The 17,194-nt window shown below is 44.3% G+C and overlaps 1 protein-coding gene across 2 annotated transcripts; it reads left to right on the plus strand.

Moving 5' to 3' along the window:
• Positions 1–452: 452 nt before the first annotated feature.
• Positions 453–9,064, plus strand: RPL37A (ribosomal protein L37a). Of its 2 annotated transcripts, XM_073020062.1 has the most exons (6): positions 453–625; positions 5,071–5,169; positions 6,318–6,458; positions 6,855–6,983; positions 7,538–7,620; positions 8,938–9,064. In XM_073020062.1, exons 3-6 carry the CDS (start codon positions 6,456–6,458, stop codon positions 8,999–9,001), a joined length of 279 nt encoding a protein of 92 aa, XP_072876163.1. In that variant the 5' UTR covers positions 453–625; positions 5,071–5,169; positions 6,318–6,455; the 3' UTR covers positions 9,002–9,064. The 2 variants fall into 2 exon arrangements, with proteins under 2 accessions (XP_072876163.1, XP_007964403.1); XM_007966212.3 differs by lacking the exons at positions 453–625; positions 5,071–5,169 and having other exon boundaries at positions 6,027–6,458.
• The last annotated feature ends 8,130 nt before the right edge of the window (positions 9,065–17,194 follow it).

A 17,194-nucleotide genomic window follows, 5' to 3' on the forward strand; every position in this document is an offset into this window, starting at 1 on the left:
GATTACAGGCATGAGCCACCACGCCCAGCCAACTTACTTATTTTTCTAAAAGCAAACAGTGAATGTTGAGGGCTCCTTAAGAGCAGAGGTGAGTCAGCAGTGATTTTTACTGAGTTTTTTATGGGGACACATTATAGTTAACATTCTCTACACCGGATGTCCTCTAATAGGGATGGAAATTTATGAGCCCAGAGATAAGACAAATTGAGACTTTAGGAGAGGGCCAATTCTCTGAAGTCACTCAGAGCTGATTTCATGAGTGCTATTTGTACATCCTCAAGCCTGCTATTTAAAGAGAATTGTTCAGTTTTGACAAAATTGCTCTGAACATGAACAATTTCCTCCTATTATGGAGTGTCTCATTTTCAGCTGCTTATTGCATTCCTACTCATGCATTCCCTCTTCTCTTGCTCTCTCTCAGACCCCCTGAAGGCCGGAGACGTAGGAAGCTCTGCAGCGGAGGGCGTGGGGGAGGCAGCACATTTGCTAACTAGCGCCAGCCCAGGATGGCTCACCTCAGCTCTGCCTGGACTGCCCCAGCATGAAGCTGACTCACCCACTCCCCAGGTCAATTGAGCACCATCCTGCTTGGCCAAGAGGCACAGTCTGAAAAGGGAGGACTGTGGTGAGTGTTTAAGATTCCTTCCACTAGTTTCCTTTGTTTGTACCAATATGGATATGTTTTTGTTTTAATTTATAGTTTTCTGGAGGCAGGCATTGTTTAGGTGGAGAGCTTTCCAGACAACCCCAAAATGCAGTGCATTTCCCTTCTGAAGGAAGAGGGACTTGTTCCCTTGGCCCCTTGCCATCTTCCACCCTAACCTATGGGGGCAGAGGGCGCACGAGGCCTGTGGTGGAAGCAAAACATCTGCAGCACGTCTCACTCCCTTTGTGGGCCTCAAGTAGCAGTTACCATGACTGTAGTGGTTTCATTGTGTTCAGGCTAAAGAAATTAAGGAGAAAAGAGATGGGCATATTTTTAAGGGAAAGGAGAAGGCAGATCTTCTGCAGTTCCTTGAGTATGGCAGAAGAGGAGAGAGGATTGAAAAGGCAGAAAGAGGGCTGGGCGCAGTGGCTCACGCCTGTAATCCCAGCACTTTGGGAGGCCAAGGCGGGCGGATCACGAGGTCAGGAGATCGAGACCATCCTAGCTAACACAGTGAAACCCCATCTCTACTGAAAATACAAAAAATAGCCAGGCGTGGTGGCGGGTGCCTGTAGTCCCAGCTACTCCGGAGGCTGAGGCCGGGAATGGCGTGAACCCGGGAGGCGGAGCTTGCAGTGAGCCCGAGATGGCGCCAGGGACTCCAGCCTGGGCAACAGAGCCAGACTCTGTCTCAAAAAAAAAAAAAAAAAAAAAAAAGAAAAAGAAAAGGCAGAAAGAGATGTTGAAATCAGGTAGCAGCAGCAGCAGCAGCATCTCAGCAAACACACTGGCCACTATTTTAAAATGTCCACTAGACACTTGATGAAAGTTATTTTATCCTCTGGAGACCCTTAAGAGGTGTATAGTGTACTCATTTTGCAGCTGAGGAAAGAGACCTAGAGATCTGAATCATGTGATACAGTGGAGAGAACACACGTCTAGATGTCACTTAATGGCTATGTGACCTTGGGCAAGTCATTTGACCTCCGTGGGCCTCAGTTTCCAGTTTGGGTTTCCAGAGAAACCAAAACATATAAAACGCTTCATATACCCATCACCATTATACCATGCAAGGTAACTATCCCCCATTCAACAGATATTACTGCTGTCATGTCAGGCTTTTGTATAGGTCCTGGGATGCAGAGGTGAACAACATAAGCCCTGTTCTCATGGAATTGACTTGTGGTGACCTCTTTGGGTGGTGGTGGTTGTTTTAAAATAGACTTTATTTTGTAGAACAGTTTTAGAATTATATTAAAAACAATTGAGGAGAGAGTAGCTTTTGTATACCCTTACCCAATTCTCTCTATTGTTAACATTTTTTTTTTTTTTTTTGAGACGAAGTCTTGCTCTGTCGCCCAGGCTAGAGTGCAGTGGCACGATCTCAGCTCAGTCCACCTCCACCTCCCAGGTTCAAGTGATTCTCCTGCCTCAGCCTCCCGAGTAGCTGGGATTATAGGCACGTGCCACCATGCCTGGCTAACTTTTTGTATTTTTAGTAGAGACAGGGTTTCACTGTGTTAGCCAGGATGGTGTCAATCTCCTGACCTTGTGATCTGCCCACCTCGGCTTCTCAAAGTGCTGGGATTACAGGCGAGAGCCACCGCGCCCGGCAACATCTTAACATTAGTATGGTAAACTGGTTACAATTCATAAAGCAAGATTAATACATTATTATGACCTAAAGTCTATAGTTTATTTGGATCTTCCTAGTTTTTAACGTATTGTCTTTTTTTGTTCTAAGACATCATGTTACATTTAGTCATCATGTCACCTTAGGCTCCTCTTGGCTGTGACAGTTTCTCAGGCTTTCCTGGTTTGACAGTTTTAAGGAGCCCTGGTCAGGTATATTGAAGGATGTCCCTCTTCTGGAATTTGTCTATTGTTCTCACAATTAGCCTGAGGTTATAGGTTTTGGGAGAAAGATCACAAAGGCAAAGTGCCATTTTCATTCCACATCACGGGGACATACTAACAAGATGATTTATCACTTTTGATTTGACCTTCATCACCTTGGCTGAGGTCGTGTTGGCCATAAAGTTACTCTTTTTTTCCCTTTCTATACTGTGCTCTTTGGAAGGAAGTCATTCTGTGCAACCCACACTAAGGAAGTGGGGAGTTATGCTCACCCTCGAGGGCAGAATATCCACATAAATTATTTGAAATTCTTCTTGGCCAGGCGCAGTGGCTCACGCCTGTAATCCTAGCACTTTGGGAGGTCGAGGCAGGTGGATCATGAGGTCAGGAGTTCGAGACCAGCCTGGCCAATATGGCGAAACCCCATCTCTACTAAAAATACAAAAATTAGCTGGGCGTGATGGTGCATGCCTATAGTCCCAGCTGCTCAGGAGGCTGAGGCAGGAGAATTGCTTGAACCTAGGAGGCAGAGGTTGCAGTGAGCCAAGATCACGCCACTGCACTCCAGCCTGGCTGACAGAGCAAGACTCGGTCTCCAAAAAAAAAAAAAAAAAAAAATTCTTCTGCAAAAGAGAATTGCCTCTTGTCCTTCATTTATTTATTTAGTCTATCATTTATTTATACCCACGTGGACCTATGGATATTTATTTTACACTTGGGTTATAAATCAATACTACTTTCTTTATTGCTCAAAAATTTCTAGCTTTGGCTATTCGGAGTTCTTTCAGTTGACTCCTATGTCTCTCTGACATATCTCCATCAGTGTAGGGTTTTCTGAACATTTCCTTACTTTCTGGCACTACAAGATACTGCAGGCTTACCTTGTATATTTCCTGCTGCAGTCCTAGAATGAGTCACTTCGCTAAGGGGCCCTGGTTCCTTTCATTAAAGAATGATATTATAAACCAAGATCTGGGGTCCAGGCATAGTGGCTCATGCCTGTAATTCCAGCACTCTGGAAGACTGAGGCTGGAGGATTGCTTGAACCCAGGAATTCCAGACCAGCCTGGGTGACATGGCGAGACCGTCTCTACAAAAATCAAAAAATTATCTGAGCACTACTCAGGAGACTGAGGTGAAAGGATTGTTTGAGCCTGGGGAGGTCAAGGCTATAGTGAGCTGTGATCACACCACTGCACACCAGCCTGGGGGACAGAGCAAGACCCTGTCTCAAAACAAAACAAAACAAAACAAATGAAAACAAACCCTGAGATCTGGGGTGGTAGGTATACTCGTTGTTACTGGAGATGTTTGGATTTTTTTTAATGGGAGTTTTTTAGATTATAAAAGAAACACATGCTTATTATAAAAGATAATTAGAAAATTCAAAAATGTATGCAAAAATCAATTTAACTATTTCCACTATCCACTACTTTTTGCTTTTTCTCCTCCTTGAATTTACACAGCCAGAGTTGGAATAACAGATTGGGGAGGATAAAGAGACTACTACCCTTTTTCCACAAAAATGTGCAAGATGTGATGACATAAAGCACATGGTAGGTCACTGCCCCAATGGCACTCAAAGTCTGGAAGCTCTTCCTGGAATCATGGGAGGGAAGAACGGGACAGGACCTTGGAGACCACCTGGTCCAGCTCCTTGTAAATAAAGATGGTGGTTGCTGGGAGGTGGGGAGGTGGTTCTTCATGTGGGGACTGTGGCTTATCTAAAGTCAAACCACAAGGTAGTTACAGAGCCTGGCCCAGACCGAGTGCCAGGGACCTGATTCTAATTCAAGTATGTTTTCTAATGTGCTTTTTCAGTGCACTAAATATTATGATTTAAGAGTAGTACAAGCCAGCAATTAGGAGAACTAACTTTGGGGTCAGACAGACCGGATTTGAGTTCTAATTGCTATGTGACATTGAGCAAGATTCTTAACTTCCCTGAGATTGAGTTGCTTTTTTCTTTTTTTTTGTTTTGAGAAAGGATCTCACTCTGTTTTCCAGGTTGGAGTGTAATGGTGTGATCATAGCTCACTGTAACCTCTGAACTCCTGGGCTAAAGCAATCCTCACATTTCAGCCTCCTGAGCAGCTAGAACCACAGGTGTGTGCCACCATACTTAGCTTATTATTTTTACTTTTTGTGGAGATGGGGTCTTGCTATATTGTCCAGGGTGCCTAGAACTCCTGGCCTCAAAGAATCCTTTGCAAGAGAGACTCTGTCTCAAAAATAAAAAACAAAAAACAAAAAAACAAAAACAAAAAAACAGAAAAAAAAAGAATATAATAACTTGTCAGAGGTCCCACAGCTGGTAAATAGTTGTTTTGAACCCAGACTGAATCCAGAGCCTCTAAGTTCCTAATCAATATATAAGACTGCCTCTCTTTTTCTTAGTAATGAAGATAATCATTCCTATCATAAAGGATAATGGAAAATTAAATGAGCACATCCATATAAAATACTCAGTGCCTACCATGTGTTACCTTCCAACAATTGTAACCATATGAAGTGCATAGCTGTCTACAAGTTGCTGTGATTTGATTTACATATATTTTTTGAGACAGGCTCTCACTCTGTTGCCCAGGCTGGACTGCAGTGGCGTAATGACAGCTTAGTGCAGCCTCAACCTTCCAGGCTCAAGTGATCTTCTCACCTCAGCCCAGGTATGCAAGTTGATTTTAATATAATTGTGAGGAAAAGTGAACAGGTGCAAAATTATTTGAGACAGTTAATATTGTTAATATTAAGCTTCGGGAATGGAAGTTACTTGTTAGCAGAGTTCTGATTGGAATCAGGGCCATACAATGCCTTTCAGCTCTCATGGTCTTTCTTGGTCCTCAAATCACGGATTCTCTCTTACAGTCTTATTCCAGTATTTTTCTGAGCTTCTTATCCTCTGGATTAGCCATCCCCTGAAAAAAGGCAGCCAAACTTCCTAGTGTGTGTGTTCTACATAAAGAAAGGAAATCATGTGTCTAGTTCCAGAACACACCCTCCCCACCCCGGGCCTCAACTAGAAATCCAGTTCTTCCCTGCTGACCCCTTTGAGAGACCTGGAGGGACAGAGAATTGATGGTGGGTAGAGGGTAAGATGTTAGAGTTTAAGGGTTCAGGCCTGGACCAGGAAGCTGCCTAACAGCCTAGTGTGGGGCCATGGGAGTGGGTTCTGAAATGAAGTGGAAGGCGGGCCATCCGCACTGAGACGGAGCAGCTGGAACACAAAACTCCAAGGTGACTGTTAACTTTTCCCCAGCCTTCCAATTTCAGACTTTCCTCAGGGAACGCCAGGCTCTTCTGAATTAGTCGCGGGCGGAACCATCGTCCTTTCCTTCAGAACTCTGATCAGTTTGAACTATCTAACTTCTTAATGTGGCTATACGATTGTTTGCTGCTGGCCTGCAACTTGTTCTGGGAGTGGAACTTTGGATTTTAGTCACTACTGTCGCTAGCATCCTGCAGAGTCAGCCACTTTTAGAGAGTATAATGCAGCAGGGAAAGAAATGAGATTTGGAATAGAGACGGGGTTTCAGCCTGCTGACCAGGCTGGTCTCGAACTCCTGACCCGCCCCGCCTCCCAAAGTGTTAGAATTAAGGCGTGAGCCACTGCGCCCGGCCCCACAGATGTAAGATTTATGCACTTCTCCAAGCCAAGCGCTGTGCATCCAATGGAGGAGCTCGTACCTTTGCAGGATTTTGTAATATATCTGAAAGAATCTGGACATGCTTCTGCTGTGGTTGTTTGTCGCCATAGTTTGCGAATGCGGGTAAACCTGGGTGAGAGAGACACCTTACAATTGCAAACATTTCTCAGGAGGTCGCCGGAAAACGCCGGAACCATAGAGCTCAGTTCCTAGCTAGGCCTCCACCAGCCACTTCCGCTCGTCCGCCTAATACCGCGCCTGCGCACCGCATTTCTTCCTCTCTGGGCTCGGACCTAGTTCGCGACGACATGGTGAGTGCGGTTCTCTGTGCGGCCTAAGTCTCTATCTGCCTGCATCTGTCCTTGTTTTCTTCTCCCGTACCCGTCTCCTCACCTGCCTTGCCCCGTGTTCTCTCCTGTCTCCATGCCTTCGCAGGAGACACCACTGTCGGACGCTGCCCCACGGCGGAGGAGCGGGGCGCCTTGGCTGGTCCTGGCGCGCTCCGGCCGGGTTAACGCCGGGCGTTCGGAGCGCGCGACGAGCCCTGGGCGCTAGTTTTGTTGGGTTGAATTTAGGGAAAACTAGGTCACATGTAATTCACATGTCGGTCACCCGTCAGTGAGGTGGAGGAACGGTGTGTGGAGGCTCTGGGGCCTGCCTGGGTTCCAGGTCTAACTATCACTGGTTTCTCCCTTCACTCTAAACAGGCCAAACGTACCAAGAAAGTCGGGATCGTCGGTAAATACGGAACTCGCTATGGGGCCTCCCTCCGGAAAATGGTGAAGAAAATTGAAATCAGCCAGCACGCCAAGTACACTTGCTCTTTCTGTGGCAAAGTAAGTAAGGCAAAATCTGGTGAGGGGAGAGGGAGGGCAGGTTTCTTACCCAAGTGAGGTCTGACTTCAAGGTATTTTATAAGCCGTGTGCTCGTGAGCAGTTAGAATTACTCGTGCCGTTCGTTGATCATGAGTTTTAAGATAAAAGTGTTGATGGTAACTTTAGATTTTGTGAAACGTTTTTCATTTAAAGAAAACCACTTAAAAGTTAATGGGTAAAATAATCATTTGACAGAGCGCCCCCAGCCTAAGCCAAACCTGCTTTGTGGGAAATGATTCCATCAGTTTTGTCTACTGATGTTTCTGTACCAACCCCCAAGATATCTAGTCTGTCCATCTAATACCATTCTACTTGTTCTGCGAGGGATTTTTGTTTGATAAAGGTTTGAACGTTTATGTGCAAAATACTGCATTACAGCAATCCTTGTTTTTGTTTTTGAGGGAGGAAGGAAGGCTTTCACATCCTTGATAATAAGGTGAATCCAAATTTAGACTTCTGGATGCTTGTAAGATAGAATACTTGGTTCATAGTGAAAATTGGTTCTCTTTTATAGACCAAGATGAAGAGACGAGCTGTGGGGATCTGGCACTGTGGTTCCTGCATGAAGACAGTGGCCGGCGGTGCCTGGACATACAAGTGAGTCTGTTTCCTTGTATTTCGAAGTGTGTGGGCCACATAGGGCCACATTCCAGGTTGTTGCTGGATGGACTAGTGTTAACACTTTCTCAGGACTGAGAGAATAAGGATGCCCTTGTATTTGCAGGATTCTTTTGTGGTGATTTATTTTCAGTTATTGAAAGAGTAAACACAAAACTACCAAAATAGAAGTCAGAAATCTATTTCACAGACTGCTTTAGAATTAGATGGTCACTGGGCACATAGTTGTGAACATTGTCATGATACTGTGCAGGTCCGTTAGTGGGGCTGAATCTACTGAACGTTGATGTGCATTGCAAGTTTTGACAAAAATAGGTGAAGAGGTCAGTTAGTTCAAAACTGTATTTGGAAACTTGAGGCCATCAGGACCACCGCAATTTCGTCTTTCTGAACACTGTTAGACTGCTGCAGGTTTGTGAATCTGCAACTCAGTATCACCTGACAGGGCGATACTACAAACACTACACTACAAACCGGTGTCCAGACCTGTGTTGTCCAATACACTAAACACATATATGGCTAGTGTAATTAAATAATTGGATTTTAAGTTTCAGTCAATTTAAACTTAAACCGAAGTGGAAAATGTTGAAATACATATATATATACACACACACACACCCCCCTTGTGGGGGTTTTTATTAGGGCAGAATGGAAAATGGGAACTAGAGTGCTTTCTTGGTTCTGATAGGAAAGTTAATTCGCATTTATATACTCACCATATAGGATGGTGATTTTCAGGTATAGTTCCTGAATTTTGTGGTAAAACTTTTGTAGTCATTTCAGTAGCTGTCTTTCCCAAAGGCACTTTAGTGTCCACTCTATTTCCTTATTCATTGTTCTTACTGTACCATCTTGTAATTTATTCATTTCTTGTAATCTGTCCATTCCCTTTTAATAAGTTTGGGTCAGCCTCTTAGAACCATTTCTGTTTCGCGGGGTGGGGTAGGGGGAGTTAAAGCTTGCTTGTCCACAACTGAGTTCCTAAAAAAAAAAAAACTGGTTGAGAAATCAGGTGCATGTGATTGCATGTCTAATTCTGCAAGATCCTGAAGGCATGGCTCTTAAAGGATGCCATCATGTAGTTTAGAAGCCACTCATTCGGGGGAGTAATCTAATGTTGGTTAGATGTTTGGATCGACTGCAGCAAAGTATTGGTAGAGCAGTCTATCTCAATATGATTCTTTATGGGAAAATTTGGGAAGAGACTTTCATCACAAAAACGAGGCAGATTTACTTATTTGCCATTTTCTATGTTAACATGCTTAATTATGTTGGAAACTGAATCTTTCTTTCCAGTACCACTTCCGCTGTCACGGTAAAGTCCGCCATCAGAAGACTGAAGGAGTTGAAAGACCAGTAGACGCTCTTCTACTCTTTGAGACATCACTGGCCTATAATAAATGGGTTAATTTATGTAACAAAATTGCCTTGGCTTGTTAACTTTATTAGACATTCTGATGTTTGCATTGTGTAAATACTGTTGTGTTGGAAAAGCATGCCAAGATGGAATATTGTAATTCGGTCTCCTTTTTATTAGTCAAATGGTAAAATGCAGCATAAGAATATCAGTCTTCAAGTTAGATATGTGTATTAGCTTTTTATAAGTCTGCTCTTGCCAGTTTGACTTTGAGATACATTGGTGCCAACTGTGAACTTTAGTTTTTAAATTACAGTTAATATTTTTTTGTTTGTTTTCTAGGCGGGTCTTTGTCACCCAGGCTAGAGTGCAGTGTACTGATCTTGGCCCACTGCAACCTCCACCTCCTAGGTTCAAGCGATTCTCCTGCCTCAGCCTCCTGAGTAGCTGGGATTATAGTCACGCACCACCATGCCCGGCTAATTTTTGTATTTTGAGTAGAGATGAGGTATTCGCCACATTGGCCAGGCTGGTCTTGAACTGACCTCAAGTGATCCATCTGCCTCGGCCTCCCAGAGTGCTGGGATTACAGGCGTGAGCCACCAAGCCCAGCCTTACAGTCAGTATTTTTATAAAATTTGTCTAGGCTGGGTGCGGTGACTCATGCCTGAAATCCCAGCACTATGTGTGACTGAGGCAGGTGGATTACTTGAGGCCAGGAGATTGAGACCAGTGTGGACAACATAGCGAAAACCCATCTTGACGAAAGCTATAAAAAATAGCTTGGTATGGTGGCACATGCCTGTAATCCCAGCTACTTGGGAGGCTCAGGCACAAGAATCACTTGAACCTAGGAGGGGGAGGTTGCAGTGAGCCAGGATTGTGTCACTGCACTTTAGCCTGGACAACACTCTGTCCCCCCCAAAAAAATTTCTGAAGGTAAAAGATATACTGAAGGATATACATATACTGCCTCTTCTATGATGTTTCATTTGGCCTACACTGTATCAGCATCTTCAGGAAACAGTATGAAACTAATTTCACATTAAATGTTGCAAATGTCTGCAATTCTCCAGTTTTTAGTTTGCACATAAGGATTTGTAGGATTGATTTCAGATTGACAGATGGTTGTAGTAACAAAGTGAATTGCCTTGGAGGAATTCGAGTTATTTTAGGTCTGTCTTTGACACTTTTATGCACTTAATTCACTGCCAATTTAGTCTAACTTCTCAACCATCTGTGGTATGGACTTCTCAGTCCTCCTAATTGGTATGTCTTCTGTCTATTCCAGAGTCAGTAATCCTTTAAGGATGCAAATTTAATTCGGTAAGAATGTGGATTTACTTCATCTTTAGGATAAAGTAAAAACCTGTTTCACTTGGACTGACCCCTATCTTCTATAACTTTTTTTTTTTGCCCATTACTGGCTTTTGCACAGATGTCTCCCTTGACCTTTACCTCCTGCATTGTCTCTGGCAGAAACATAACTACCCTAGAAGAATACTTAACTGGGTCAAGCGTTTGCTAGATCCATAGCAGTAACTGGTCATCTTTGGATCTCATTTGTGTCACATAGTGGTACTATGTGAAGCAAGTACTATAGGTCAGTAGGGGTAGGACCAGGAGTGACAAGTCAGGATTTTCAGGCTTCATAGGCATGATGCAGCTCTCCAGGTGAATCTCCTGGAGAAGCTCTCCATAGGATCTCCAGGTGAGTGACCAGGATTTCACATAAGCATAGGGAACTGAGTGAGCATTAGATGGCCTAATGCTGTGGTTAAGAACACCAACTTAGCCAAACTGCCTAGGTAGTTGGGTGACCTGGGTTAAGTAACAACCTTTGTGCTTCAGTTTCCTGTATAATTCGTGGTAGTAGAATGGAGTAGATGATGGGTGTTTGGATTACTAATTTGGAGTCTTAACAAAGCTAGTATGTTAGCTTTGAACATGATTAGGCGTGGAAAACTACTCAATTTTTGTAATAAGTGAAGTACTGCTTTTTGTTTTCTGAGACAGTCTCACTGTCACCCAGGCTGAAGTGCAGTGGCACAATCTCAGCTCGCTGCAGCCTCCACCTCCCAGGTTCAAGCAGTTCTTATGCCTCAGCCTCTGAAGTAGCTGGGATTACAGGCTTATGCCACTAAGCCCAGCTAGTGTTTGTATTTTTAGTAGAGACGGGCTTTCGCCATGTTGATCAGGCTGGTCTCGAACTCCCGGTCTCAAGTGGTATGTCAGCCTTGGCCTCCCAAAGTGCTAAGATTTTGTAAACCGCTTCAACCAGCCATGTATTGATTGCTTTTTTATGACAGTTAAAGAGGAAAGGGCAGCGGACAGTTTACAGACCAGTGAAAGTGTTGAGATAAATATTTTTATATCCAAGGAAATAGTGATTTTCCCAAGATGTTAGGGAGGCAGGTGATGTAGGTAGGGCTGAAAATCAGGTTTCTGACCCCTAGTCCGTGATTTCCTGCTGTACTAGTCTGCCTTCTATTTTATGGGCTCAGAGTATTCCTTACCTGCCTCTTCCCATATTAAAGATGCCCACTTTCATTTTGTTATTTAAGCAACTTCATCCCCGGGCTTGTTTTCACGGTGGTTTTCTGAGCGTTTGACTCTTAAGTCATTTAATTGAACATTGTGTCGTGATACAAAAAGTAAGTTAGGCTTGTGTTTTTCACCAGGCCATTTCATTGTATCCTAACTATGCGGGTGGCTGTGATAAATGTACAGATAGCCAATACAGAAGCATGTCTGATTCCAAGTTTTGGGTATGAAGTTGAGACATGGGTAAGCTTGAGCTTCATTTTGTCCGCAATAGGTGAGGTGTGGAGAACTGGGACTGAAGGGATTTGGGGAGGATCTGTTCAATTAAGATTGGAAATAATACATCAACTTGGGAATGTAGCAACTAGAACCAAGCAATCTGTACAGCGTTTTTACTGTTGGCTGTCTTCCTCTGGGAAACTAAAAGCCATTTTGTTGATAGCACTTCAGGTCAGAATTCATCAACAGGGAATGGAAACATTGTTTATATGCTTTGGGGTACATCAAGATAAGTTGAGGGTAAAGTTAATGTCATGCCACAATCAACCCTGTATGTCAGGACCCTTGAGAGCAGAGTAGTGTCTGGAGAGTGGGCGGTGTGGTTGACACAGAGACCCACATTATGGGTTCACTTAATGAAGCAGGGGCTTGGTTGAGGGTAGAGATTGTTCATTAAACCAACCTGTGTTGACCACTCCGTGCAGTATGGACAGGACCTGATCACCATCCTCAAGTCCCTGTATAACAGGGGAAACAGTATGCTTAATTAAGCTTAATTATAAACTCTTTGAGCTAGACACAACTATGGTGAAAGTGTTATTTCCTCCTAATTATGTATATATACATGCCAATTCCAATCAGAGCGCTAATTTTTCTTTTTAACCCCCAGAGCTGTGCAAAATATTTTTCAAATTTATTTGGGAACACAACAGTTGGAAAGGAAAAGAACTGTCTCCAGTGTAATGGTTAAGAATGTGGAGGCTGAGGCAGGAGAATGGTGTGAGCCGGGATCAGGCCACTGCACTCCAGCCTGGGCTACAGAGCAAGACTCCATCTCAAAGAAAAAGAAAAGGAATGTGGATTCTAGAGTCAGAAGCAGGAGTTACTTGGTTGTTCTGCTATACTGGCTGTGTGACCTTGGAGGAATTATTTAATCCTCTCCTGAACTTTACTCTTCTTTTTTCCCCCGAGACAAGAGTCTTTTTTTCCCGAGACAGAGTCTTGCTGTGTCGCCAAGCTGGAGTGCAATATCATGATCTTGGCCCATTGCAACCTCTGCCCGCCTCCGGAGTTCAAGCGATTCTCCTGCCTCAGCCTCCCAAGTAGCTGGGATTACAGGTGTGCGCCACCACGCCCGGCTAATTTTTGTATTTTTAGTAGAGATGGGATTTCACCATGTTGGCCAGGCTGGTCTTGAACTACTAACCTCAGGTGATCCACCCACTTTGGCCTCCCAAAGCACTGGGATTACAGGCATAAGCCATTGTGCCCGGCCTAATCTTTTCATCTGTAAGATGGATATAATAGTTTTCCTCTTAAACAGAACAAGTTAGATAAATTTGGATCTAGAACACTCATAGTGAGAGGTTCAGGGACTGTAGATCTTGGAAAGACAAAAAACACTTTGGACATAATACTGTTTTTCAAAGATGGGGTGGTGGGTGAGTGTTACAGGGTGCTGTCGGGCCAAAGGAGAAGGAATCAGGAGGGAGACTGTCTATGGTGAAAGGATGAGTTACGATGTCAGGGAAAGGGAGAGACAGGGTTCAGGCCAAGGAAGCCTTTCTGTTTTTGGCCCAAGGAGCTTCAGTAAGATCTTTGAACATACTTTGAAGTAACTGAAAATACTTTGAAGTCATTTTGTGTGTGTGTACGTTCATACACAACTGATTTATTTTTGTTTTTTATTAATTTTTTTTGAGATAGGGTCTGGCTCTGTTGCCCAGGCTAGAGTGCAGTGGTGTGGTCTCAGCTCACTGCAACCTCTGCCTCCCAGGGTCAAGCCGTCCTCCCACTTTATCCTCCCCAGTAGCTGGGACTACAGGCGTGTGCCACCTCGCCTGGCTGACTTTTGTATTTTTCATAGAGACAGGGTTTCACCACGTTGCCCATGCTGGTCTCAGACTCCTGAGCTCAAGCAGTCCACCTGCTGCGGCCTCCCATAGTACTAAGATTACTGGCGTGAGCCACCGTGCCCAGAAAATGAAACACTTTTGAGGTTCAGATCTCTTGAATCTTAGGAATTCCGAGAAAGGCTTATTTTCCTCTTTTCCATCGGATCTGCCTTTGCTGTTTATATTGTCTATGGGAAGTTGTTGTGTGGACCTGTTTGTCATGGGTTAAATTCTAGCACATTTGTGCTAAGGGTCAAGTAATACCCTGTTTTCCCAGGGGCTCACTTAAGTAATTTCGTGTAATTTTTGGTTGGTTAGTCTCTGGCTTACTTCAGGTCATAGAGAAAATGAGATGTATTGGCTGCATTTACGCAGGAACCATAAAAGGATCGTTCCAAGCACTGTGGGAAAAGGATGGTGCCATTTGCTTAGTTAGAGGGCACTGACTAGAGATAGAAAAAGCCATTCTGAAAAAATAGAAACCACAAGAACTGAGGACAGATTTAATTCCTGGTGGCTGAGAGCTGGTTCTTGTTGCTTCTCTGTTCTGCTCTCCCATTGAGTTGACTGCACCCGGTTTTTCTAGATACAGAAGGTTGGGACCTCCAGTGACTGGGAGATTGCTATAAGCAGCAAGATGCCAACATCAGTTGCATCTTAGGCCCATTTATAAGAACATTAGAAGAACGAGTTTCTATCTGTGTGCCCCGTGGTTCCTTCCAGGCAATAATCAGTGAAAAAAGTAGGAGACCAACCACATGGATCTACAACTACATGATTTATTGTCTACACCCACTAGACCAGAGTAAGCTGGAATTTGGGGCATGCAAGAAAAAGGTAACACTTTTTTTTGTTTGAGATGGAGTCTCACTCTCGCCCAGGCTGGAATGCAGTGGTGTGATCTCGGCTTGTTATAACCTCTGCCTCCTGGGTTCAAGTGATCTTCCTCCTCAGCCTCCTGAGTAGCTGGGATTACAAGCATGTGGCACTATGCCCGGCTAATTTTTCTATAGAGACGGGGTTTCACCATCTTGGCCAGGCTGGTCTCGAACTCCTGACTTCAAGTGATCCGCCCGCCTTGGCCTCGCAGAGTGTTGAGATTACAGGCATGAGCCACCACACCCAGCCAACACTTTTATATACAGCCGTATTGGTCCATTCTTGTACTGCTGTAAAGAAATACCTGAGACTGGATGATTTATAAAGAAAGATTTAATTGGCTTACAGTTCCACGGAGTACACAGGAGGCATGACTGGGGAGGCCTCAGGGAGCTTTTACTCACCGTGGTAGGCAAAGCCAGATCAGGAATCTTCACATGGCTGGAGCCTAGAGCAGGAGGAAGAGTGGGGGGTGGGGGGTTGGGTAGGAGGTGGTACTACACACTAAAAACAACCAGATCTTGGAGAACTCTCACAAGAACAGCACTAGCGGGGTGGTACTAAACCATGAGAAACCGTCCCCATGATCCATTTACCTCCCACCAGGCCCAATCTCCAAAGTTGGAGATTTCAATTGAACATGAGATTTGAGTCGGGACACAGATCCAGACCATATCAACAACTAAAGTTTCTTTTTATGACAACATTATTTGTGGTATACCTGAACTCCTCCCAGACTCCCCAACTATTTCCCTGGTTGGGTAATATGTCAGTGTCCTAGCAGGGAACAGATGACACATTCAAATTACAAAAATACAAAGTTTTTATAAAGACATTTACAAAAGTGTGTGCGGGACGTTGGAAAAGCCATACGAGAGAGTAGAGTGGCCTGAAAGGGAGGAGAGTGAGTAGTTACTGGAAATTGTTAAGGAAAGCCCTTAGAAAGGGTGACCTTAAAGTGATTCAACCAATGAACTATGGCCATGCAGAGTGACCCAGGGGGATGAATATCCCATCCTCATTCTCTCTTCTTACCTGCTACTGTTCTCCAGTGACCAAGCCCAACCAGTAGGCAAAAGAACCCATTCACCCCATTCACAAATACCTTCTGTTAGGACTCTGCATTCTGTTAAGATCAGAAGTTGATCCTGAAGATTTTCTTTTTTTCTTTTTCTTTTTTTTTTTTGAGATGGAGTCTCCCTCTGCCGCCCAGGCTGGAGTGCAGTGGCCGGATCTCAGCTCACTGTGAGCTCCGCCTCCTGGGTTTACGCCATTCTCCTGCCTCAGCCTCCCGAGTAGCCGGGACTACAGGCGCCCGCCACCTCGCCTGGCTAGTTTTTTGTATTTTTTTTTAGTAGAGAAGTCCCCGCCACCTCGCCTGGCTAGTTTTTTGTATTTTTTTTTAGTAGAGACGGGGTTTCACCGTGTTAGGCAGGATGGTCTCGATCTGACCTGGTGATCCGCCCGTCTCGGCCTCCCAAAGTGCTGGGATTACAGGCTTGAGCCACCGCGCCTGGCCAGATCTTGAAGATTTTCAACTTCAATAGGTTGTCATTGTGCAGTCCTTGTGGGTAGGGACTAGGTTTCGTTCTTTATGTCCTCTTGTATTAGCTACTGCAAAATCCAAACCACCTCAGAACTCAAGAACTGAAAACAATAAGCATTAATATTACTCAAAAGTCATTCTGATAATCTGAGTCATTCTGGGCTTGGCTTGCTCTTGCATCTGTGGTCAGCTGTTAGGTCGGTGGGGATCTGATTGGTCTAGGTTGGCCTCATATCTGGCTGGTAGTTGGCTGGCATTTGGAGCAGTAAGTGTAACTGGGTCATGTGTCTGTCATTCAGCAGCTAGCCTGGGTTGGCTCACAGTTCAGTGGCAGGGTAATTGAAGTTCACACATCATTACTTGTTCTGCATTATGGTGCAAAGAAGTCAGTCTCAAGGCGAATCCAGGTTTAAGGAGTAAGAAAATATTTATTTCTTGATGCAACAAGCTACACATTACAAAGGGTGTAGATACAGAATTATGGCACTTTGTGCAATCTAGTCCCCATAATAGGGTCTGGGATAAAATGGGTCCTCTGTTATTTTATGATTTAATAAATAAATGGATGGTACTAGAAAGGAGATTTTAAATGTCCTGAAAGGTCTGACCATTTTGTGGTCCCCATCTCCTATTAGTTTACTTTTTTGGTGGTTAATTTAGACGGAGTCTCACTGTCACCCAGGTTGGAGTGCAATGGCATGATCTGGGCTCACAGCAACTTCTGCCTCCCAGGCTCAAGCGATCCTCCCACCTCAGCCTCCTGAGTAACTGGGACTACAGGCAGGTGCCACCACGCCCGGCTAAGTTTTTTTGTATTTTTTTTGTAGAGACAGGGTTTTGCCAGGTTGTCCAGGCTGGTCTTGAACTCCTGGACTCAAGTGATATGCCTACCTTGGCCTAAAGTGCTGAGATTACAGGCATGAGCCACTGCCCCCAGCCTACTTATTAAGTATTTGTAAAACTGTTTGGTTGTAATGTCTTAGCCATTCAGAGGAAGCACAATTGCTGGTACTATTGAAAGGGGTGTGTTGAGCCATCTGTGTCATATTCCAACTTTTGTCTTGGCTCATTTCAATTTTATGGTCACAAGAATATAAATATTCTACTCTCTCT

Source organism: Chlorocebus sabaeus, chromosome 10 (assembly GCF_047675955.1).
Source record: "Chlorocebus sabaeus isolate Y175 chromosome 10, mChlSab1.0.hap1, whole genome shotgun sequence".
Lineage (NCBI taxonomy): Eukaryota > Metazoa > Chordata > Mammalia > Primates > Cercopithecidae > Chlorocebus > Chlorocebus sabaeus.

Coding starts and splice junctions, on each gene's coding strand:
- RPL37A (XM_073020062.1), top strand. Junction 6,984..7,537: donor CTTGCTCTTTCTGTGGCAAA/GTAAGTAAGGCA, acceptor TCTCTTTTATAG/ACCAAGATGAAGAGACGAGC. Junction 7,621..8,937: donor GGCGGTGCCTGGACATACAA/GTGAGTCTGTTT, acceptor CTTTCTTTCCAG/TACCACTTCCGCTGTCACGG.